Source organism: Phocoena phocoena, chromosome 16 (assembly GCF_963924675.1).
Source record: "Phocoena phocoena chromosome 16, mPhoPho1.1, whole genome shotgun sequence".
Classification (NCBI taxonomy): Eukaryota; Metazoa; Chordata; class Mammalia; order Artiodactyla; family Phocoenidae; genus Phocoena; species Phocoena phocoena.
In genome coordinates this window covers 17,006,885-17,031,940 of record NC_089234.1, presented here as the reverse complement: position 1 = coordinate 17,031,940, position 25,056 = coordinate 17,006,885, and the positions used below count along the sequence as shown (strand labels likewise).

General features: G+C 45.0%; 1 protein-coding gene across 15 annotated transcripts in view; it reads left to right on the top strand.

The window, feature by feature from the left end:
- TCF7L2 (transcription factor 7 like 2) overlaps nucleotides 1-25,056 on the top strand; it is a 195,930-nt gene that overhangs the window by 63,299 nt on the left and 107,575 nt on the right. For 14 of the 15 annotated variants that reach the window (XM_065893829.1, XM_065893828.1, XM_065893833.1 and 11 more), the window contains one exon: nucleotides 13,697-13,798. The exons of the other annotated variant lie outside the window; for it this stretch is intronic. In XM_065893829.1, the coding sequence (XP_065749901.1) occupies nucleotides 13,697-13,798 (102 nt within the window). The remainder of the gene's footprint in view (nucleotides 1-13,696; nucleotides 13,799-25,056) is intronic. 15 annotated transcript variants of the gene reach the window in all.

Here is a 25,056-nt window from a genome sequence, read left to right as displayed (position 1 = left end):
CTGTTGAGCAAGGGGAGGTGGTCAGCTTGGGCTTACACATGGGAGTGTGAATGTGGTGCTCGATTCAGAATGAGTTGTTACCTAACTCCATTTCTTTACCTGGCATTCCTTTTTTTTTTTTGAAACAGGAATTTGACTTGTCTGGATATTTTTAAATTTAATTTTTATTTTATACTAGAGTATAGTTGATTTACAATGTTGTGTTAGTTTCAGGTGTACAGCAAAGTGATTCAGTTATGCATATACGTACATCCATTCTTTTTCAGATTCTTTTCCCAAATAGGTTATTAAAAATGATTGAGTAGAGTTCCCTGTGCTGTACAGTAGGTCCTTGTTGATGATCTATTTTATATATAGTAGTGTGTAGATGTTAATCCCAAACTCCTAATTTATCCCTCCCTCCACCTTTCTCCTTTAGCAACCCTAAGTTTATTTTCAAGTCTGTGGGGCTGTTCCTGTTTTGTAAATAAGTTCATTTGTATCATTTTTTTAAGATTCCACATAGAAGTGATATGATATTTTATTTGTCTTTCTCTGTTGTCTGGATTTTTGATGGGAGTATTTCTGTCTCTTCAGTGCCTTTGGGTTATTTTGGAAAGTTTCTCTCCCAGCCCGTAGTGTGTCAGAGAGTACGCTGTCAACCGATCTCTCTCTCCAGGGAGAAAGTCTCTGTAAAATAACCCCGAGATCCCTATCTCTTCAAATCACCCACTTTGATTGTAACATCCATTGTTCTGCCCTTTGCTTCCTGGCATATTCTGGTCTCTCGCTGCGTACAATTAAAAACACAAAAGAGCCTTCTCTGTCCCAAGTGCCCGGAGTATCCCAGTATCTCACAGGAGTCTTTGGAAGTGGACAGAACTGTATTTCCTTCCCCAAATGAGGTGATTGTGCTCGAAATATCTCCCGGTAGTTTATTAGAGGAAACCACAGGCTGGGGTCAGAGGCAGTTCCTCCTGCCTGCAGCCTGCTGTCTTGCCTCTTCTTTCTAGATCTTTCTCCCCCCCCCCCCCCCCCATTGATCCTACCTCCCAGTGGTATGCTCTCCCATGGGGGCAGCCCTGCTTCTTTCTCTGCAGTGCTGTGGAGTTGGAGCAGAGCGGCTTGATGGCGACCTGTCCTCACTCGTCCCTCTGGAACGTGAGGAAGGAATGTGGGGTGTGGACTTCCTTGAGTGACTGGGATTAAGCCAGTGGAGTCCGCCGGCGGACGAGAAGTGTGTGGGCAAAGGGAACTATTGTGTGAGGCTCCTCCGGACAGAAAGCCCGCCTTCATCTGTTACTGTGCTTAATGGACAATTGAGACATTCAGCCCATGTCTGAAAGGAGAGCGGGCCGGAATGGTCTCGAAGACCTCCCAGACGAGGGCTTGTAGGAGCAGCAAATAGAGACGAGGATTACCAACAGGAGAAACGACTGGGGCTGAGTCCTGGGAGAGAATGTTTATTTCCCTGCTCTCTAGGAGGGATTTGGAAAGAGCCATAATCCTGGGTTAGGAGTAATTTGTTATAGCAAAATGATACTTGAGTGGCAGGCCGCTTCTGGCTGAGGCAGCAAGACTTGTGTGCAGGGGGGTCAGGGGGCCTCCAGAAGGTCAGCCTCACTACATCTTCCCCCTGGCTCGGGGGTTTGTTCCTCCCCAAGCAAAATTAACCAGCACCGCCGCGTGACCTTTCGGCTTCCTGGGTGTCACATTACGAAGCGTCAGCGCATGCTTGCCACAGCTAGAATCGGACAATAAAAATTCGGACAGGGGACCTTGCTGGAGCCACTGACCTCTTTCAGATGTGACAGGAGGGGGGAACAAAAAGAAAAAAGAAACGCAGCCTGCTTCACGGTTTCAGTTGGAGTTTGAGGACCGGAGCTGAGGTCTGTCTTGCATTTGGTTCCTACGTGAACTTGACTAAAGCACGTTCATTGGTTGCTTGTTGGTTGCCAAGACTGCTGCTGTCTCTCGTTGTCATGGAATGGGGGGAAGAAATACAGAATAGGGAGGAGGCCCCATATCAGAAAAATCCAAGTCTCGAGAGCTCCCGGCCGTGGAGAAAGGAAGGGATTTTTTAGCGTTCTTGATTTTAATATCTGCTGAGATCGGATCATGCATGCATTTAAAATAACCCTTCCGGGTCGTCAGGACCCTGTTACTCTCTGGCTTTGTACCTCTCAAAGGTCATCTGATTGGCTACGTCTCTAACAGTTTACCTGGTAGACCTGTAACTCTTTTGGCTTTTAAATCCTTGGTGCAGTTGGAGGAAAAAATAGCAAATCTTAAGTCTCTTTAATCTTATGTAATTCTTTTCCCTTACTTCATTTATACCATTTATCCTTTGAGTTCGGAAGGATGGTGGAGAGGTCGGTCAGGAGATTTTAGACAAGCAATTCCATGCCCATTTTTTGGATGGAGAAACTGAGGTGCAGAGCCACCCTGACCTGCCCCAGGTCACAGGACAGTGGAGGATGGACTGTAGCGTTCAGGTCTCTGAACTCCCTGTGGTTCTGTTGACTCATCTGCTCTGCTCTATTTGTTTTTCGCCACGGGCCTTGAAACAGCACACCCTTCTCTTCCTCAGTCCTGTGCTCGTAACCAGCAGTTCTAATCCAGGGTATCCCACGCTCTTTACGTCTCTCACGAAGTCTTGTTCACCTGCCATGGTAACATTCCTTCCTCAAGATCCAACGCCAGCCAAAATCACATTTGGAAATTGTTTCCCAAGAAACTTTGGAGGGTTTGCTTCTTTTAGAAAAAGAAGAGGTTCACCTGTTTTTTGCTTCTTCCTTAGGCATTATGGGTGGGGTCTGTGTATACATGTCTGTCCTCTCCTACCCCACTTGTCTCTGAAATGAGTGTGAAAACCATCAAGTGACTTTTTTTTTGTAATTCATTTAAAAAACAGATCTAATTCACATACCGTAAAACGTACTCATTTAAAGTATACAATTCAGTGGGTTTTTAGTATATTCATAAGGCTGTGCGGACATCATCACTATTTCCAGGACATTCTCATCACCCCAAAAAGAAACGCTGTACCCACTAGTGGTCACCCCCTAATCCTCCATCCCTCTACTGCCCGCCAATCACTAATTTACTCTCTATCCCTGTGGGTTTGCCTACTCCGGATATTTCATATAGAAGGAATCATACCATATGTGACCTTTTTTGTCTGCCTTCTTTAAGTTAGCGTATTTTCAAGGGTCATCCACGTTGCAGTATTCATTCGTTTTTATTGCCAAGTTAATATCCCCTTGCATGGCTACACCACATTTTGTTTGTCCATCCATCGGTTGAGACTTGGTGTGCCCTTATCTCAATGTGCTCCATATTCTGAGCTCCCTTGACGCCCACACTTGGACCCTGAGCCGCTCCAGGAATTCCAACTTCTTCTCCTGGTCTTGAGGTGCATGCATCCACCGCAGCATGCTTGTAGGGGAGCAGGTGGTAACCAAAACATTCCAATTAACTGGACTGTACTGGACCTTTTTGTAAGAAGCAGTAAGAAAAAATGTGGTGACCGCAAGTTTGACTTGAAAATGAGAAGATTGTAAATGTTTCTCTGCCTGAAGTTGGGTTGTCTCTGGTTTGTCTCTTAATGTGAAGTCCCTACATTGGCATGTGAGCCTTCATTGTTTGTCAGCCACCGTCGGGGCGGCCGTGGGGAACGAGCTGGGGCTGCCCTGCCTGGAGGCTGGGGACCAGGTGACCTGCTTGAGCAAGATGGGGGGACCAGGGCTCCTCCTCTCCTTTCTCCTAGTGGCTTCGTGTCCACTAGGCATGGCTCAGAGACTTGGGTGCTTACGGCAGGGCTGACATTTCTTGGAATCCACAGCCTTTCTTTGGGGAACTCAATCTTGAAGCTGCCTGAAGAGTGTGAGATGGTCAGTGGGGGGTGCTTTTGGTCGCGACAGGGGGACACCCTATCTCTAAGGCTGGTTTCCTGCTGGCTCTCTGTGTAGGGGTGGTGGCTGCACGCTTTCCCTTCCTGTGCATCTTCTCTGCCCTCTTCTGGGGGACACCCATTGCCCGTTCCACTCAATTCTGGCCTGAAAATACCAAAACTCTACATTCTGGTTCAGAATCCCTAGTAACTGCATGGCTAAGTCACTTAATTTCTATCTGCCTCACTTTCTCCTCTGTTAAAATGGGTTTGGAGATGATCTGCATTGACCACTTAAAAAAGGACGTGACAATCAATTTAGAGGTTTGAAAGAGCCTTTGAGAAAGGAAGGTGGACTCTGCATATATACTCAAGGGACTCTCTATTGCTGCTGCCCTGGCACTGATCATTTATGCTAATGATGGACCATCAGAGTCACCTGGCAGGTTGGGAAAAAGACAGTACAGACCCCTGGGCCCTGTCCCAGATAGTTTGATTAAGCAGGTGTGCAGTGGGTCAGGAGGAAAGTCTCTCTCTAAACAAACCAGTGTGGTTTGGGAGCCTGGGACCATGTCACGGTCAGGAACTAAATCTTTTTTCACGATGTTTCTCTTATCTTTCTTGTGGTGGTCTGTGTACCACTCATTAGCTTACTGTCTTACTGGCTGGGTCTTAGATGACTTTTCTAGGCCTCAGAATATGTAGTCCACACTGGATACTGAGCATATGCTTTGTAAATGCTGCAGGAATTCATGTGTTAGAGCAGAGGGGGTTTCTGAGGTCATGTTCCCAATTTTCTACTAGAGACTTAGGCCCAGAGTGGGGAAGAGGTTGCCCAGTGAAGAAGTGAAATCAAAGTGATTACCCAGCTAGCAGCAGAGCTGGGCCTGGAAAGTAGGTTTCCAGACCATTTCTCCCAATGTGCTACTCCCAGGAGCGCACAGTCAGTCATAATTTTCAGATTGACTTTATCTGGAGAGTGGAAGGAAGGCCTTGCCCCAGTCTAAGGGGCCCCATCCGGGTTCGAGAGAAAGGGCCAAGTGACAAACTTCACAGCTTGTGCTTCCATGAGCTGCTATCCCATAACCTTCCTGCAAAACCACTGACCTGGCGAATGCAAAAATATCTCAGGGACCTGGCTGTTGAATAGTTGGCCAGGTAAAGAAAACAGTCCCAAGTTTTGGTTATTGGATTTTGTTCGTTTCTTCGTTTGTTGTTTGTTTGTGTTGCTTTGTTTCTCCCTTACTACCTTACTGTCCTCCGGAGCTCTGGTAGAAATAATTTTCTGGTGGCCTTGGAGGAAAATAGTTGAATGTTTGCCCAGTGACCTGTGGGGGGAGAAGAGAGATGGTAGATGATGGAAAAGGATCCCTTTGGGGACACTGTGAGGCGTCCCCTTAGCCATGCCCTTTGAGACACTGATCCCTGGTTAGAGTTCAGGTGAGGATGCCTCACAGTTAGTTGATAAGAAACCCAAGGAAGGTGGAGGGGAGTTGTAAATTACGTCAGGATGAAGTTGAAACATGCTGGTGACCTGGAGCCCTGTGCACCACGGGGCTGCCAGCTGACCCGGGGACCTCAGGCGGGCTGGGGCTGCCGTGCTGGCCCTAGTGCCCTCCCTGTCAAATGTCGGTTGTGCCTGCCTGACTGTTCACTTTGTAGGCTTGTTGTGGAAGTGATTATGAACGGTAAATACTCTGAATGTGAAGTGATACTATCAGGACCCTTTAGTTATTATGATTAAGAGCAAAAAGGTTAACTGTAAGGGTTTCATTTAAAAATCTTACAAACCTAGAGATGATCGCGCTAAGTGAAGTTAGTCAGACAGAGAAAGGCACATAGCGCATGACATCACTTACATGTGGAATCTAAAAAAATGATACAAATGAACTTATTTACCAAACAGAAATAGACTCAGACATAGAAAACAAACTTATGGTTATCAAAGGGGAAAGGAGGGCGAGGGATAAATTAGGAGTTTGGGATTAACAGATATGCATTGCTATATATAAAACAAATAAACAGCAAGGACCTACTATATGGCACAGGGAACTATATTCAATATCTTGTAATAACCTATAATGGAAAAGAATCTGAAAAAGAATATATATATATACACACACACATATAACAGAATCACCTTGCTATACACCAGAAACTGACACAATATTATAAATCAACTATACTTAAATTAAAAAAAAATCTTATCACAACCAACCCATAGAGATAGAGGATAAAAAAGCCATTAAACTGTTGTTTTGCACAGATGCCTTGATTGCCCCTTCCCTCCCCGCCCCCTTGCCCTTTTCCCCTTATTCTTTTTATGTTGAGAAATGGGGTAGTGACTTTAAGGGGAACGTTTCAAAGTTCCTATTATGTTGGTTTCATTGAGGGAGGGGGAGAGAGAGAGAGAGAGAGAGAGAGAGAATGAATGAGAATCAATCTTAACATCTTACTGAACTTTTCCTGTAGGTTTTTCCTTTCTCCAAGTTCAGCCTTCTGAGGTCTTTGGTTTTCTTTTCCTAGGTAACTAGAGTATATCCTCACTTATGCTAAATCCCAAGCAGCAGAAACCACATGTTCCTGAATTTTCTTCTTCTGTGCAGTCATGCTTCATAGGCAAATAATGCCTCTTTAAACAGAACCTCTACCTTAGGTTCTCAGTGGATTTTCAAAAGAAGAAATTGCTGGACTATGTTTTAACCTAGGACAAAGCAGCCTAATCTCCTATACCCTCTGCATCTGTAGGAAAATGGATCAAACGAGTTTTATAATTGTGGCCCCTGATGATCCTGCAGGATTCTGGAGCCTTCTGAAATGGTTTCACGGAGATTCTGCTATTTGGTATATGTGATCACTGCTAACTTTTGGAAACCTGTTGGTACCGGTATGTTTTAGAGTATTAAATTAATCACAGCTTCTTATATTTCAACCATGCTGGGTAAATTGCGGGTCCCTGATCTCCAGGGCAAATTATTTATTGATGGAAGATGGGCTGGATTTTCCATCTTCCAGTTCTGAGAAATGAAAAAGGCTTAGAAAGTGACAGCAAGCCTGTTCTTTAGCAGACCTAAGTGTGCAGATGTGTTTTAGGGATGAGCCTCATAATACGAGCTCCTGAAGAAAGTGTGTATGTGCCGTCAGTGTTAATATTTGGCTTCCTGTCGTCTCACTAAGTTTTCCTGGTTTCCTCTTAGGATGAGGGGCTCCTGGGAGCCTTTTCTTTTGTCAAGTTCAGTGATGTGAACTTAAGCATGGTTTTACCCCTTCCAGAGTAAAGTTTTGTAGTAGAGTTGGCCTGGTCCATGATGAGCCTGCCGGGGGGGAAGGTGGGAGCAAGTTACACTGCAAGGGAGGAAGGATGAATGCATTTGGACGTGATAGGCCGTGGCTGGCAGTACTCTCAGTGTGGGGTGTTTAGGCAGAGTATTTACTTTCCATTTTATAAGAAACACAACTTGTACCGCTTTCTGGCAATAGTGAGTTAGGAAGCCCTTGTGGTCCAAATCTACCATGAGGATGGTTTCCAATTAATTTGAATTCTTGTAAAATGGATTTTCCTAGGAAAAAGCACCCCTACTAAGAAATAGCTTGGATTGAAGAGGATGTTTTGTAGGCGTTTTTGTGTTTAGGTAAAGAATGCATATCAGGCTGGGAAGGGGAGCAAGGCCTTCAAAGTTTAAAAATCGGCCCTTTTCTGGGTGATAAGCTTTCCATGGGGCTGTTTTCCAGAAGAGACTGGTTTAATCTCCATTGAACAGTCTGTTCAGGCCCCACGGTGCCCCTTTTCCCACACTGAACCCTGCATTTTGCCCAAGCCGGGGGCTAATGCCATCTGTTGGTGGCAAACAGGGTTGGCACAGTTTGGGCTTAATTCCAACGATATGATGTGTGAAGGAGTTCTGCAAGAGAGGAGCTTCTGTGCGCTTCCCTTGTGGCGCAGTGGTTGAGAGTCCGCCTGCCGATGCAGGTGACATGGGTTCGTGCCCCGGTCCGGGAAGGTCCCACATGCCGCGGAGCAGCTGGGCCCGTGAGCCATGGCCGCTGAGCCTGCGCGTCTGGAGCCTGTGCTCTGCAACGGGAGAGGCCACAACAGTGAGAGGCCCGCGTACCACAAAAAAAAAAAAAAAAAAAAAAAAAAAAGAGAGGAGCTTCTGAACCTACAAAGCTGATCCCAAAGCACCCAGGGCACGTCACCCCTGGCCTGCGGAATTTCTGCCTGATGCTCTTCTTTTTTTAAAATAAATTCATTTATTTTTATTTTTGGCTGCGTTGGGTCTTCACTGCTGCGTACAGGCTTTCTCTAGTTGCAGCAAGCGGGGGCTACTCTGCGTTGCGGTGCACGGGCTTCTCATTGCGGTGGCTTCTCTTGTTGCGGAGCATGGGCTCTAGGCATGCGGACTTAAGTAGTTGTGGCACGCGGGCTTCAGTAGTTGTGGCTCGCAGGCTGTAGAGCGCAGGCTCAGTAGTTGTGGCGCACGGGCTTAGTTGCTCCACGGCATGTGGGATCTTCCCGGGCCAGGGCTCGAACCCGTGTCCCCCGCATTAGCAGGTGGATTTTTAACCATTGCGCCACCAGGGAAGCCCCCTGCCTGATGCTCTTCTGTGGTGACTCCCTGACATATGATGCGTTGCTAGTGTCTCCCGGGAAGTGGATGGGAACTTTTGGACATGCGAACCTTTTCCAGCCAGAATTGCTCAGGGATTTTCAAACTTCCATTTTGGAAGAAGGAATGGTTATTTCCGTTGAGATTGTGGTCCAGTGGTTAGACCTTGTGACTGGGAGTCACGGCCAGAGAGCTCAGATTCTTTTCCAAGCTTTTGCCCTCAAACTTGAGTCTGACAATGACAATTCCATCCAAAAGGTTGCTTTTGGGCCAGTGAACATGCTTTTCTATATGATGGTGTGTGGCTGTCTGGATTTAAGACCCAGTGAAGGAATGGGTTCTGTCTGACATGATTCAGGTATCTACACATTCAGTCCCTAAGCCAGGGACGGCAAATTGTGGCCCACGGGTCAAAGCTGTCCCACCTGCCACCAGTTTTTGTACAGCCTGTGAGCTGAGAACGTTTTTCATTATTATTATTATTTTTAAATAAATTTATTTATTTATTTGTGGCTGCACTGGGTCTTCACTGCTGCGCATGGGCCCCCTCCAGCCACGGCGAGCAGGGGCTACTCTTCATTGCAGTGCCTGGGCTTCTCACTGCGGTGGCTTCTCTTATTGCAGAGCACGGGCTCTAGGCACGCGGGCTTCAGTAGTTGCGGCACGTGGCTCAGTAGTTGTGGCTTGCGGGCTCTAGAGCGCAGGCTCAGTAGTTGTGGCGCACGGGGTTAGTTGCTCCGTGGCATGTGGGATCTTCCCGGACCGGGGCTCGAACCCGCATACCCCGCATTGGCAGGCGGACTCCCAACTACTGCACCACCAGTAAAGCCCCTTCATTATTTTTAAATGGTTAAAAAAATCAAGAGGGGGTGGGCTTTCCTGGTGGCGCAGTGGTTGAGAGTCCGCCTGCCGAGGCAGGGGACACGGGTTCGTGCCCTGGTCCGGGAAGATCCCACATGCTGCGGAGCAACTAAGCCCGTGAGCCATGGCCGCTGAGCCTGCATGTCCGGAGCCTGTGCTCTGCAACGGGAGCGGCCACAACAGTGAGACATGCATACCGCAAAAAAAAAAAAAAAAAAAAAAAGCAAGAGGGGAATACATATTTCCTGACCCAGGAAAATCATAGGACGTTTGCATATCAGCATCTGTAAAGAGGTTTTTGGAACACAGCCATGACATAATGCGTACGTCTATTGCCTGTGGTGGCTTTTGTGTTAGAACAGCAGAGTTGAGTAGTTGGGACAGAGATGGTGTGGGCTACAAAGCTTAAGATTATTTACTATCGGGCTCTTTACAGAAGAAGTTTGCCAGCCCTGCTCTGAACAAATAAGGGGGTGGTCTCCATGTGCCCATCCATCTATGGAAGGGAGTGAATGAAAGCAAGTACGGGGAAGCTGCCTTGGTGTTGTATCAAGGATGTGGGGTTTCCCGGCAACTTCATTAGCATCATCGTTGTTGTTCTTTGAGTTGTCCTGTGTGTTTAGATAATGCATTTGTACAAAGACCTCCCAGCAGCCCCTCCTCGCTATCCTTGTCACGGAAATGGGACTCATGGAGATGTGGATGCCTTTGGGGGAGCAGGTCCTGTCAGGCCCACCTGAGTACCTGCCGATCACCAGGAACATAGATCTTGGAGGGGGCTTCTGACTTGGAAGACCCTCCCCATTTGCCTTTCCTTTTCCTTTTTTATTGGGGAAGGTGGAGTAGGAGAAATTAGAGCTACATACCTTCTTTTTTGCTGACAATTCAACAGGCCTTTAAACCACCTTGATTCATTTCAGGCCATTGGTGGTGTATATATTGAAGACTTTGCCCACAGGTCCGAAGCTTAACTTAAGCTTCCTGAGATATGTCATAAAATATGACTGGGGCGGGGGGAACCCTAGTGGTCCTTCAGCAGAACGTTATTATGAAACAAAGGATGAAATGCTTAAGCCAAGATGACCCTATTTACTTATTTATTTATTTTTACAAATGAAATTTGAGTAGACTCCATTTCAACAGTTTTCAATGCAGGAATTCCCACAGCCCCATTTGATTGCAGTTTGTTGAAAAGTTTAATGTTTTTGTAGGCAATTCATAATTTCCACGTTGAGCAGCCTAAAAGGAAGGGAGCCTGGAGCCCGGTGTTGCTTTTATAGTGGGATGGTGGGAACTTTTTTTTCCCCTTCCCCAAAAGGATATAAAACTGAAGTTGAACTGTTGGGAAAATGTGGCATGGCGATCCAGCCCTTTCATAAATCCGAGATGCCCCCCTCCTTCAGGTCTTCCTTTAGGACCCAACAGAAGAGAATTTCCGGCTGCTAAATGTCTCCAGGAAGGAAAAGATTTTCCTCTGGGCTGTAATAGTACCTAATTTCCTTTTTCTTCCCTTTATTTATTTATTTTCCCTATTAATAAGGACCAATTGTAGAAGATGAAGGAACCTGGGAAACCCATCACTTTTGCAGGAGGTTAATAACTTCCTTTAAAAAATCCTGGCCTAATACTTCTTTCCCCAAAAGGAACCTCGTCAGCTTGAGTGCCAGCCAAGGCCCAAGGGACGGGCACAGATTTGCGGGGACCCAGCGGTTCTGTGGGATCGAGTTGCAGTGGGACAGAGAGGTTGAGGCTGTCACTGCAGGGTCGCTGTGAGTCGGCCGGGCGGGGGCCGTCTTCCCCACCATCTGGATTTGGTTAGCTCTCTCTGGGCAGCAGGGCCGAGTCTCATTTCCTCCAACCAGTAATGTTATATAGGCAGTGATCCTGGGCTGCCCTAACATAATTGAAAATTATGTGTATTGTAGGCTCGGAGTGCTGAAATGTAGGCTCATAAAAATATGTGGTGCAGGTAGCCTGCGGAGATTGGCTATGGCACACAATGAAGCTTTTATGTAAAGTAAGAATTATAAGTCTCCGCATTAATATTGCATTATGGGTATGATCATTTTTGGGTGGGGTCCGCAGGGCAGGCCTGTCGCCTTCAACAAAGCCTGAATCTCCTCATTCTGGGGAGCTGGTATTTGGAGACAATCAAATCAGTTTTGCAGATGGCCAAGGATGAAAACTTGTCCATGAATCTAACCCTCACCACTGAGGGCAGAGGGAGGTGTAGGTGTGTGGCGACTCAGCTTGCCATGTCTCTTCACAGGTTTTCATGTGATGAGGAGGTGAGTGTTGGCGGGTGTCCATTTTGGTTGGCCTCAAGGAAATGACCCTATTGCGTGGTTTTGACCAATGAGGCCCATATGTTTAAGTGGCGAGTGAGAATGGGAAGAAGTAGGGGTGAGACAGGGCAGGCTGGACTCCCGTAGCCCACTGGCTCGGGTTAGAGGGCTGAGGGAGACCATGGAAACATTTACTTCAGAGTCTCTTAATTTGGGATGATGTTGCTTCCGGACAAATATTTGGAAATGGTTTGATTAAAAGGGTCACCGGGGGGGTGCCTGCTGACATTTCCTGTCTGGGGTCCCAGAATCCTACAAGTCCCTTGGTGCCCCTCACCCACCCCCTTCACAGCTAGGACAACTCCTTCAGTTTAGAGGTGAGAAATTGGAAGGCCTTGTGGTGAGTTACCAGAACTCGTAACCAGGTTTCTTCACCACAGGAGGCTTCTAGGTAAAAGTTCTGGAGTGGCAGAAGTCGCTCCAACCCCGTCTAGATCTAGGTTGGGAAAACAACCGTGCAGTTTGGCAGGCGGCTCATGGGTCAGGTCTTCCAGCTTTAGGTATCACCAAGTTTGGTTTTAATTTGCCGGAACAGTCGTGTCTTGGAGGAACCCGTGGAAAAAAGCTTGTGGATGGTTTTAGCTCTTCATTTCATTTGGGGGTGGAGCAAACCCTTCTTTCTTTCTGGACGGCCCTTTGCCGTCCTTTTTCTTTCTGTCTGAATCCTTCTGACTTGACAAGACCTACTCTGTGCAGCCTTCCTCAGTCTCTTTTCTCAGAAATGCCACCTTCTCTCCAGGCCTTCCCTGGGCACGTTCCCTGAGTCTCTGTCAGAGCTTCACCACATTCTGTCTTGACTTACCTGTGGTGAGTTGGCCCCCTCACGTGTGCCTAGGTTCTCTGAAGGAACACATCTTTGTCTTTCCATGATGCTTCACAAGAAGGCTGTGCATGAGGCAAGCTTTAATCCATGTTCCTCAAGTAAGTTTTCTATAGAATTAGTAATAAAACCAGCCGCTGGAAAGATCAAGATGGCGCCTTCATCAATCGGCCTTTGGAGGTACAAAGGCTAGTGTTGATGTGTCCTTGTTAAAATCTTAGCATCGTGTCTAAGTTTTGTTTGGTTGTGAAATGAAACTGGTGTAATGGCACCAACAAAAGTCAAAATCTGGGAGTTGCTTATACACGTGCTAAATATCTCTGTGACCGGACGGGCCGCCTTCCCTCAGATTCCCCGATCTGCGCAATGCACAGCTGGATCAATTGATTGTTCTCTGAAAAGCTGAGGTATCACTTTGGACAGAAGTAGCTCTTGCTCTTGTGCCACGTGTTCATTTTCTACGTCGGAGAAGGGTAGAGGAGGACCCATCTGGCATATACCTTTATTTTTCTCTCTGTGGTAAACCTGTGTGTTAAGAATTTCTTTGGCCTTTTGAGACGAGTGTAGAAATTGCATCGTGCCCTGTCTGTGCCTCTCTTAAGAATGAAATATTTTTGTTTTATAAGCTTTGGGGTTGGATGAGGAATTCCATCCTCACCTTACTCAGGTAGCTTCTAGTAAAGGACAGCTGCTCGTATATACTGAGCTTTCTTGAAAGTGAAGGACGATGGCATCTTAGAAATGAAGGTTGTTGAAAGAGCAGATTCGGAATTGGTCTCCCAGGGCACCTCTGGCTTGTGGCTCCATTTGCTTTATTCCTTCAGAAGAGATGTGTCCTGTCTCTTCTTCTCTCTCCCCCCTCCCCACTGCTCTTCTCCAAATGCGTAGTATTAATGGCATCATTTTATCTGAGGCCACCCTGTAATTTGAATGTAAAGACAAAACTAATTGCTAATAATATTGATGTTCTGTGCTTGTACCTGTTGAACATGAACTCTGAGGAAGAACCTGTCGGTGTTGCATGATTTCTCTCGTCATTGATGTTGCTGTCACTTGCATGCTTTCAAGTTTTTTTGGTGTCGTTATCTGCACGCTTCTAAGTTTTGCAGTTTCTGATCCATGTGTCATGGTAGCTGTTTTGCATTTCTTTTCTAAATTCATTTTCCATGTTCTTTTTGTTTGCTCCCTCCAGTATCTTCAGATGAAATGGCCACTGCTTGATGTCCAGGCGGGGACCCTCCAGAGCAGACAAGCCCTCAAGGATGCCCGTTCTCCGTCGCCGGCACACATTGTCGTAAGTGACCTTACAGAGGCATTTGCTTCCTTTACTGTGGGGAGTTAAAATGCTCTTTTGTTGATAACAGGACTTGTTTATCAGTTTTTCTTTCCTTAAAAATAGTTTTTTGGGGCATATTCTTGGATATGGTTTATATCTAGAAGGTACTTGTTTTCTGCTATTGGACCTTGGTATCTAGCTGGAAATGTTCCCACCAGCCTTTTCTCCTAGTATTGGGTTAGAATCTAGCTTTGTGGATTCCAGTTAATAGGGCACAATCACCATGGTGTGGGGAAGACTGGAAATGGTATTAAAGCAATTAAGAAAATATAATACCCCAAATCTTTCCTGAAAAAGTCATTTAGGGGAGGTGAGATGCAGAGCAGAGTATTAGACAACTCGAAGGGAAAGCCTGGATTTGAGACTTTCCAGTCATACCCCCTGCACCTCCTCCCACTGGCCCAATCCTAATTATTGGAAAGGAACAATCTAGACTGACATCAGAAAATTTTCATCTGGGCTGATTGATTGTAAACGTAGAGTACAAATGAACTTGGAAAGGCTTAAATTTAATCTGTACATCCATGGCTTTGAAAGCGTGTGGGTTTAATACAGAAAACATTTGTTTGTACTACTAAGAGACAACAACATAAAGTGTATGTCTACATGTATTTTTAATGCACTTTCTTAGGATTTTATAGGCTCTGAAAGTGGAATTTATAAATTAACCTCTTGAGAAGATAGCTCACCCTTATTAGAATATTCTCTTCTATATATTTATATCATGAGTTGGACTTCATACTTTTGAAGTAATTAATGGAAGACATTTTTATAATGAATCCGTGACAGGTAGAATTATGCAAAGCACAAAACAATTCATGTGTTTTTCATTTAAGTATCACAAAATGTTATCCATTAATATATTTTGCCTCTATGTTACTTTCAATTTCTAAAAATGGCAAAATAATTTTAAGTAGAAAAATCTTAAGATACATTGTGTCAAGTTTCAGGCTAACTGCCTCCTTATTTTGTAGCTTGCTATAATTGAGTATATATTATTTAATGAATTTTGCCTCTGTTATATGAATATTAAATATATATGTATGTGTGTATATATATCACAAAATAATTTATTTCCATAAAACCACTTCTTTGAGTCATCATTTGTGAAAAGGTCTTACGAATTCTTAATGAGGCATGTAGAAAGAAGGTTGACATTTTCTGGAAGCTTCTTCCTTCCTTCAACCCCACAATAAAACAGATGCTCATAATTACACATGCTCTTATAATGCTGAGGTTTCAGGGCTGGAAAGTAACCTTAGATCAGCTAAGGCCCTACCTGCTCTCAGAAAAGGAAACGGGTCCAGAGATGCCTTAAGTGAATTGCCCAATGTCACACGCTGAGTTAGCGGCCAGAAAACGGGAACTGGGCCCAGTTCTCTGCTCTCTTTTACTGTGTCCTCCTAAGGGAGTTGAAAGTAACTTTCCGTGGCTGGTTCTGTTTTGCTTACTCTAAATTGGCTCCTTATTAGGGACAGTGTCATAGGCATAAAGAAGTTGTTGAGTTGGGGTTCTCATGCAGGTTTCTCCCAGAAAACTGAATGCCATGTAAAAAAATATTTTAACAATACACAAAGATTGGTTTACAAGTCCTTGAGGGGACAATAAGGAAGCCGGTCTGTTTCACTTTTCCTGCCTCCCTGAATTTCCCGATGGGGGGTCTAGGTTTGAAATGTATTTTGCTGCTTTTGGAAATGCTGGGCAGGACTCACCCACATGGGTTTTTTTTTTTGTTTGTTTTTGGAGGCACAGGGAAGGGACAATATCTGCAAAATCTCTTGGAGGCTTTTTCTCTCTTGAGTCTGGGGAGAAGATGCAATTCTTAGAAGTGGTTCCGAGTGGCCGCAGTGGCCGCAGCCCCTCTTGGGTGTGGCCTGGAGGTGAGCCACCTCTAGGCTGGCAAGTGTTACCCCTCCCCCCTCAGGAATGGGGTTTGTCCATTTGGAGAGAGGTAGATGACTGCCGCGGCAACCGCTCCCGCCCCCCGCCGCCCCCAGATCCTGTAAGGGCAGTTGCCGCAACTTAGGCCTTAAGCACTTTGTTTTCTCGTGTATAAATTACCGATCAGGGAGTTGGTGAAACATTGTTCCAGAGCCGATGTGGATTTTGGCAGGGGGCGTAGTGAAGGGACTTGGGTTCCCTTTTCCTCTGCTGTTGATGGGGAGGCATGCTGACCATAGCAACCACTGTAGAGCCTACACCAACGTTCTGATGGAGACCCTTGTCCAAAGGAGCCACAGCGGGCAGCTGTAATCCCATCTTCTGTGCGTTCTGCTCTGCTCCTGGGGACCTGGGGAGTGGCACTGCACAGAGGTTATGGGGTGGTGGTGGAGGGTGGACTCTGGGAGCTGGAGAGGGAAGCCATGAACTTGGACAAAAAGGAAACTGAATTCGTGAAATACTTAATGCTTGTGGCAACTGAATGGTGTCTTTGGTTATATGAGTCAGCCCTGTAATTGTACATGTCTGCAGTCTCCACTTGACATGAGGGCTGAGGAGCGGTGTGGAGGTGGGAAGGGAGTTGGAAGAGGGAGAATGGGAACGTAGCGGGGGAAGAAAGTCTGGCGGTTGCTGACCTCGGGGTCACGTATAGTTTTGGGGGATTGAGGAGTTGTATACCTTGGTAGTATAAATGTATGATACCTTTTCACTGGATTTAGGGCAACGTGTCGACCCAGACCAGCTTGGCAGGTACAGTGTATCTGTATTTATACGGGGGGCATTCTGGATTGTGGCTGATGTACCATTCGGGTCTCCGTATAGCTCAACATGGGCCAGAAGACTCTGGTTCTCCTTCAGATTCTCTGATGAATGGCTAACTTTTCTCGAGACACTGGGCTCTTCCTCACTTTTTTTTTTTTATTCTTTTGAATAAAATGTTGTCACATCACAGTGTTTCATCAGACCTGTTTCAAAATAATTGCCTGAGGATTGCTTCCTAGTTTCTCCGAAATTTGGATTTATTGTAATTTCTGGGCCAGGCTGTTTCATAATTATTTCTAATGTTTTATTTTGAAACTAGAGAAGTGTCCAGTGTTTGTTACTAACCATTATAGAGACTATAGCTATCACAGGTTGCTAAGAAAATAACTTTCCCTGGTACCCACGGGGGTAGAATTTTCAGATGGAAATTTAAAGCATCTTGTTGGCATATTTTAATCTAATAGGATTTTTTTTCTCATGTGGTATGTGGGTTACCACATTGTAAAAAAATGAATGTGTAGATTAAATGTTCTTAACAAGTGGAGTTCAATCGATCAAATAATATTTATATTAAGAATCAAGCCCCATAAAGTTTAGTTCCTGTAACTGATACAGCATCTTGTTTATTGTAATCCAGTGGTTCCTAATCTGTGCTCAAAAGAGAGTAGAAATTATTCCCCAAAGATGATGATTTAAAAATTTTTTTGTTTTGCCTAGCCAAAAAATAGGAATTTATACCACAGATTCGTCTCTCTCTCCCTCTTCTTGGATTTCCCTTTCCCCCAGATTCCCCCAGAAATTCATGGACTTCTGAAGTCACAAGTGCCAGTATCCTCTCTTCTCTTCAGCCTCCCAAGTTTGTATTCTAATTCATAGAACTCGCTCATGTTTTTTTCTCTGGTTTTTAAAATTTATGTTTTAAATTCTTTGCCTCTTTTTTTTTTTCCCTCTTCCAAAATGAGTGCCAAGCAGCTGGGCTGTGCTACGTGGTGGTGTTTGAGTCTTGTCTAACCCACCTCCAGGGCCCCTGTGAGGAGCCCCTCCCCGGACACCACCCCCAGTGTCTTCGCTATGCAAAGACTTTCATTTAACTTCCTTTGTACCCAGCAAAAAAAGATTCTGTACCAGAAATTGGTGGTATTTTGGTATAGTATGTATCTTATAAAATGGCAAAAGGCTTCAAAAGTTCCTACCGTTGTGTCTTGGGGGTTTCCTCTTGAAGTTGGTGTGGAGTTTTACCTTGGGGTGGATTTCTAGCGGTTTGAGGTCTTGTGTGTTTTGTTGTGTAATGAACATGCGGGTGTGTGATGAGAAAGCTGTCTGAATCCCGAGGAGCAAAGCCCGCCAGACTGGAGCGTGTAACTCTCTTTTTTGGTTGGTGTTGTTGCTTAAATGCTGAAAGAGAGCGGGAAAGCGCTTACAAAATGTACGATGATAGGACTTCAGACAGGGTGTCTGCTGTTTGAGTTGAGCGTTTTCAAGCTCAGAGGGCATGCTGAATCTTCCACTGTTGTTTCTGAAGAGTTTGGGGGCGGGGTGCAGGGGAGCTGACTTGCAGGTAATAACAAAAAAATTACTTTGAGAGCATCCTCTTGGTTATTAAGTACAAGCGGATGTTTCGCTGTGTTATTTGACTTGGGTTGTATTCTGTCCTGTTCTGCCAGATGCTTGGTAGCAGTTAGTATGTGATAGGAGGCTCTGTCCTAGACACTGAGGTCCAGCAAAACCATCGCAGCCCCTATCTGTGTGGGAGGCTCTCTCTATGCCAGGTGCCGTGAGGGGTACTGGGCCTGTGAGGGTGTATGATCAAGGAGATGGGATGTTCACTGAGAAGCTGCTGAGGATTACGGGCCAGGACTGTCCCCTGAGGAAATGACATTTAAAATGAGATTTGAAGGATCAATTGGAGTTGGCCAGGGGAAGCATCTTGTTGGCATATTTTAATCTGATGGGGTTTTTTTTCTCATGTGGTATACGGGTTACCACCTTGTAAAAAAATGAATGTGTAGATTAAATGTTCTTAACAAGTGGAGTTCAATCGATCAAATAATATTTATATTAAGAAGCAAGCCCCACAAAGTTCAGTTCCTGTAACTGATACAGCATCTTGTTTATTATAATCCAGTGGTTCCTAATCTGTGCTCAAAAGAGAGTAGAAATTATTCCCCAAGGAATAATGGGAGGTGGGAGTACATTCCAGGCAGAAGGAAACACATGTATGAATGTCCTAAAGAGAAGAGAGCTGAGCTATGATGGCTGCTGGTCATGGAAGCACAGGGACAGTGGCCTGGGTAGGGTATGCTGAGGACTTGGTGCTTGATCCTAACCACTGTGGGAAACCATCGGGGGTTTTTGGCTTGTGCTAAGCTGCTGGGAGTGGGGAAGGTGAAACATTTGGAGGGACCATCAGTAGAACTGCTGATGGATTCGATGTTGTCAGTGAGGGAGGAAGAATTTAATTAAAAAAATTTTTTTGTTTATTCCAGCTCTATTGAGATATCACTGCCATATGACATTGTGTAAATTTAAGGTGTACAGCATGTTGATTTGATACACTTATATGTTATAAAATAACTACCGCCACGGCATAGCTAAAGCCCCGTCCCATTACATAATTACCATTTCTTTTTTGTGGTGAGAATATTAGAGACCTACTGTCTTAGCAGCTTTCAAGTATATGGTACAGTATTGTTAATTATAATCCTCAGGCTGTACATTGGGTTCCCAGAACTTACTTCATTTCATAACTAGAAGTTTGTACTTTCTGACCAACGTCTCCCCGTTTCTCCCACCCCTGGGTCCCTGGTGGCCACCATTGGATTCTCTCTGTTTCTGTGAGTTCGACTTTTGAAGATTCCACTTATAAGTGATACCATGCAGTATATGTCTTTCTCTGTCTGACTTATCTCACTTAGCATAATGCCTTCAGGGTCCGTCCATGTTGTCACAAACGGCAGAATCTCCTTTCTCATGGCTGAATGATATTCCACTCTCTACATGTAACACATTTTCTTTATCCGTTTATCTGTTGATGGCCGCTTAGCTTGTTCCCACATCTTGGCTATTGTGAATAATGCTGCAGGGAACATGGGAGTGCAGATAACTCTTTTGAGATCCTGTTTCTGTTTCTTTTGTATATATACCCAGAAGTAGGTTTGCTGGATCATATGGTAGTTCCATTTTTAAGTTTTTTGAGGAGCCTCCATGCTGTTTTCCATAACGGCCGTATCAGTTTACATTCCCACTAACAGCGCATGACTCCTTTTTCTTCACGTCCTCGTCAGCACTTGTTATCTCTTGTCGTTTGATGACAGCCATTCTAACAGCTGTGAGGTGAGTAATTCTTTTTGATTTGCGTTTCCCTGATGATTAGGGATGTTGGGCGTTTTTTTGTGTACCTATTGGTATAGTTCATGTACCTCCTTTGGAAAAATGTCTACTCAGTTCAAGAGATGTCTCTCTTTTTTAAATTGGAGTACAGCTGAATGAGTTGTCTTACTTTTGTTTTTGGCCGCACCTCACGGCTTGCAGGATCTCTGTTCCCAGACCAGGGATTGAACCCAGGCCACGGTAGTGAAAGCACCAAGTCCCAACCACTGGACTGCCAGGGAATTCCCCAAGTTGTCTTTTTTAGAGAGATTAAGATTCTAGGTTTCCTGACCCCACAAAGCGGTATGGCGATATGAAATGGGAACAATGCAAACTTAATTAACAATCCAAACTTAAGAGTTATGTCGATTATCTATTAGATTTCCATTTATTCAGAATGTATTTATGGAAGGGTGGGGAATTCTCCCTTTCCTTCCCCAAAATTTAGGTGAGTAGCTCTAGTTGGTCTTCCTCTCTTGGTCTTGTATTCACCGTTGATTCAGTCATTGACCCACATTCATTGATCCTGCAGATGTCTAGTGATCACTTACCGTGTGGGGAAAAACGTATTCTAGATGCAGAAAGTGGATTGGTGATGAATGATAGTAACAGTAGTAACAAATAAGTCTGGGACGTTTCCTTTGTGCCAGGCATTGTGCTAGGTGCTTTTCAGATATTTAATTATCCCCACTTTACAGAGGAAGAACTCAGAACAGGGAGGTGAAGTATTTACCCAGCTGTGGGAGTCCGGACGTGAAGCAAGGCAGCCTACCCCAGAGCATGTCATCCTCTTAACCCCACCGACCCCAGAGGTGGCTGAGAAAGAGACAGGTAAATGGGGCACGATGCCGTGTGCAGAGTGCTGCCAGGGGACCACCAGGTGGAGCCCCCAGCCACAGCTGGACAGGGTGGGCTTGCCCAAGGAGACCCGCTAGCTTCACTGCAGAGTGGGATGTGAGGTTGGCTAGGGATTTGGTTTCTGGGTGTGATTACTGCAGAAGACTCCCTGACACATTGTGGGAGTGGAGGGCAGATGCTCCGGGGGCAGGCGAACATCAGGTGATATGAGGGTGTGAACTGTGCCAACTTCCTAAAAGCCTTTCCCTGCGCATTTTCTGCAGTCCACTGCACATACACTTTCCTCTTGTGTTTTTTTTTTTTTTAAATCCACTTATCTGTGACTCAACCAGACTTTCTAGAATACTTAGGATGTGTTTCCTAACAGTGGCTGAGTCAGACCTTTCCCATTTCACAGACAAAACCACGATTAAGGGTGTATGTTTTGTGTAAGGATATAAAGCAAGCCTGTGAGCCCTGCCCATATATTAGTATTTTTATAAGGAGAGCTATGAGGAACTACCATTGAGAACCAGGCAACCCAGTTACCTTTCTTCAGGGAAGACGTGGTAGATCGTATCAGGTGTGCTTTAAAGGGAGAGTGGAGTAAACCCCAGGATGGTCCATAACAGTCTATGGTTAAAAGTCCAAGCTTCCTGTCTCCTTCCAGAAAACACTCTACGGCGAGGAGTTCTGAAGGTTTGAGGTTTGGGTTCATGGTGTGGCAGCTGACCACCATGGCAATGGAAATATCCTACCAGGAAGGATTGTGTAAGCTCAGTTGTATCCTCTGCAGATTAGAATCACAGAACGTTTCACAACTTTCAAATCACATGTCGTGTCACCCAGTGCTGTCCCTTCTGTTGTTTAATCACTGCTCAGAAGTCCTCTGTTGGCCATACTGTTTTTGAACATAGAGATGGGGCATCTATCTCCTGATGCAGACCATTTCCTTTGGTAGAACAGGGGTTCTTAAAGTTCTGTCTTCGTATTGCACTGAAATCTGTCTCCTTGAAACGCTCAGACTTGATGTGTGTTTTGCTGTTCAGTTCTGCTCAGGCTGCTTCCACTTACCCATCTTGAGAAAAAGAAGGTATGTCTTGTGCATCCTTCCCTCATCACCAAGTTTCCTCTTCAAGATTATCCCCCATTGTGACTCACATCTTCAGTGACTGATCTTAAACTATTTAAGGATGGGAATTGCTCGTTGTTGATTGAAAAATCCTACCTCTAAAATAAGTGACATTAATTATTAAGTGTAGCTTTCCTCATTCATCAAATTTATGTTCATTGTAGACACTTTGGAAAAGAGCCCCTAATCTTACCACTCAGAGATTATGTTACGAATTGTCTAGACTTTTTCTGCTGAGTGTATTAATATTTATATTTGTTTTTAACATTCTTGAGCTCATGGTAGCGCTTAATGTTTTCAGCCTTGTATTTATTTAAAATAAAAAACGCTGTAGTGAATAAGCACTTCTCCATGTCATTAAAATTCTTAAGGATTTTTAATAAGCACATAATAGCCCATACTATGATCATACCCCAATTTACTTAATCAGTGCCGTATTGTTGGGTCTTTAGGGTATCTCCTTTTGTTTCTGCTACTCTAAATAATCCTGTGAGGGACATCTTTGTGTGCTCCCTCCTCACCCCCCCCCCCCCCCATCCTGTATTATTTCCTTACGATAGATTACTAGGAGGAAAGGTAAAAGAGAACAAAATTTTAAAACAGTTCTTGATACATAACCACACATATCTTCCTGATAGGCCTCAGTGTTTATAACTATCAGCAGTGTGTGACAGTTAGCCTTACCATGATCAGAATGATTATATTGTCTCTGGGGAATTAAACAAAAGAAAAAGTTCAGGGTTCCCTGGAAGGATGTGCGCTTACTCCATGTTGCTCCAGAAAAGAGACCCATCCAGCCCGATCCAAGTCAACCTTCCTAAGCCCTTTCACCTTCGAAACAGGCAAACCAAAATGATTGCTTCTTATATGGTTCGCAGGTTTTAAAGCCAGCTTCTGTTATCATGGTTATACAGAATGATGTGTATTCATTTTAGATACAGCGTAACTCTTTAGATACATTTTATTAGCCCCCCTGAATATATGCAGCCCTAATCTTTAGATACATTTTATTAGCCCCCCTGAATATATGCAGCCCATTTAGGGCTATTCTTTGGAAGTCTTGGAGTATACTTTTATAACTCCAAAGAACTGTAGAGTTGTTTTACCTCTTAGTATCTCTTCTTTTTTTTTTTTTTTTTTTTTTTTTTTTTTTTTTTTTTTTTTTGCGGTACGCGGGCCTCTCACTGTTGTGGCCTCTCCCGTTGCGGAGCACAGGCTCCGGACGTGCAGGCTCAGCGGCCATGGCTCACAGGCTCAACCGCTCCATGGCATGTGGGATCTTCCCAGACCGGGGCATGAACCCGTGTCCCATGCATCGGCAGGCGGACTCTCAACCACTGCGCCACCAGGGAAGCCCCTTATCTCTTCTTTTAATAGCATGTTATTGGGCCGAGATATTATTTATTTGATGCTGTGTATGAGCTTGTTAAGAATATGATCCTGGATTATGTTTCTGGGAAAATATACCTGCTTTTCAAAAATGCCATTTCTTGCTGTGTTTAAGATCAGTCCACACAGGGAGTGTGGGGAAGGCTGGCAGCTTCAAATCAGTTTTGACCATTTCCAAATGCTGTGACTGCTCGCGGGCAAAAATCTCTGGCAGCTCTGGGCTAACGTTTCCCGATATTTGTGTCACTGAGTGTTAATAAGGTTACTAGGAAAAGGGTTCCCTCCTGAAAGAGGTTTAGGGAAGCTCTGGGTTATGTAGAGTCGGTTTCTTCAGGGCGGGCTTGTTGACTCCTCTGGGTGCTTGGAAACTGCAGGAGGAGTCCCTAAGGCCTGCTTGACTAGAGAATTCTTCTTGGCATCTTCAGGGACAAGGTCAGTGCATATTCTGGAAAGTTTCAGTACCTGCTCTGTTTACCCAGATCCCAGCGTGGGAGCTTGTTTTAAATTAACATGGACGGACTTCGAGCTCAACTCGTGGATTTGCCCATGTTTATCTTTCCAGTAAATAAAACAGAATTGTTCATTTGGCAGCAGTGCTGCACTGCTTGTCCTTTCTTGCCGGGCTGATTCACTCTAGGTATCGGGCTTGCTTCTCCAACCAGATTGTAAGTTTCTTGAAGCCAAGGAGCCCCGTGGTTTTATTTCTTGGCGGGTGGCTTTCTCTCCTCCTACTGTGGTGCTTTGTCAATTAAGCAGAAAACCAATTTCTGGTGAGAGACAGGAGTTGATTCTGTCTGGAACAAGTGTGACTTCATTGTTACCATAGAGAGTTCAGCATCGTCCTGGTTTTAGCACAAGAGCTTGTCCACGTGTCTGCTTTCTAACTTGACCATCCACCCTTATACATTCCAGCTCACAGCGGAACCTGTATTGTCACCCCAGTAGCATTTATGTAAATGTGGTTCACACAGAAGCTCCAGAAGGTTGGGCTTGGAGGGCTTCTGTCTCTTCCCAATCTTGTTTAAACCAGCTGTTCCTTAGGAATCCTGTTATAGGATGCCTGAGGTTTTTTTTTTTAAGGGGTACCCAATTGGGAAATCTAAGATTCGATGATTGGGAAATGGGTATTTTCAACAATGTAGGGTTTGTGCAGTGATTTCCTGATTGGCTTGTTAATGGGTTGCAGGTCAGATTTTTATCTCTTTTAATTAATTAATAGAATTGAACACCTGGATTTCAGAATTGTCCCTTGGAGTATACTTGGGAAATAGGGAGAGAGAGAGGGACCCTAGAGGGGTCTGGATGGGAAAGTTCATAGTTATGTCCATTATGCATATAAGGATGTGAAAATCCCTTGGGTGAGCGGAGTTGCTCAGAATTCCATGGGCAGAAATACCCATTTTCAGACAATTATCCAGATCCTTTCTCCAGCCTGTGCTCTCCCGAGTGCCTGCTTCAACCTCCATTTGGATGCCAAATAGACATGGGAAAATTGGCTTGTTCAGAATCAAAGCTTTTATTTCCACTCTCTCCACCACCAAGCCTGTCATTCCCACTGTTCACTGTCACAGTGAAGATCATCAACATTCACCAGTTGCGTGGGCCCCAAATCTTGGAGTTCATCTTTTTTTTTTTTGCGGTACGCGGGCCTCTCACTGTTGTGGCCTCTCCCGTTGCGGAGCACAGGCTCCGGACGCGCAGGCTCAGCGGCCATGGCTCACGAGCCCAGCCGCTCGGCGGCGTGTGGGATCTTCCCGGACCGGGGCACGAACCCGTGTCCCCTGCA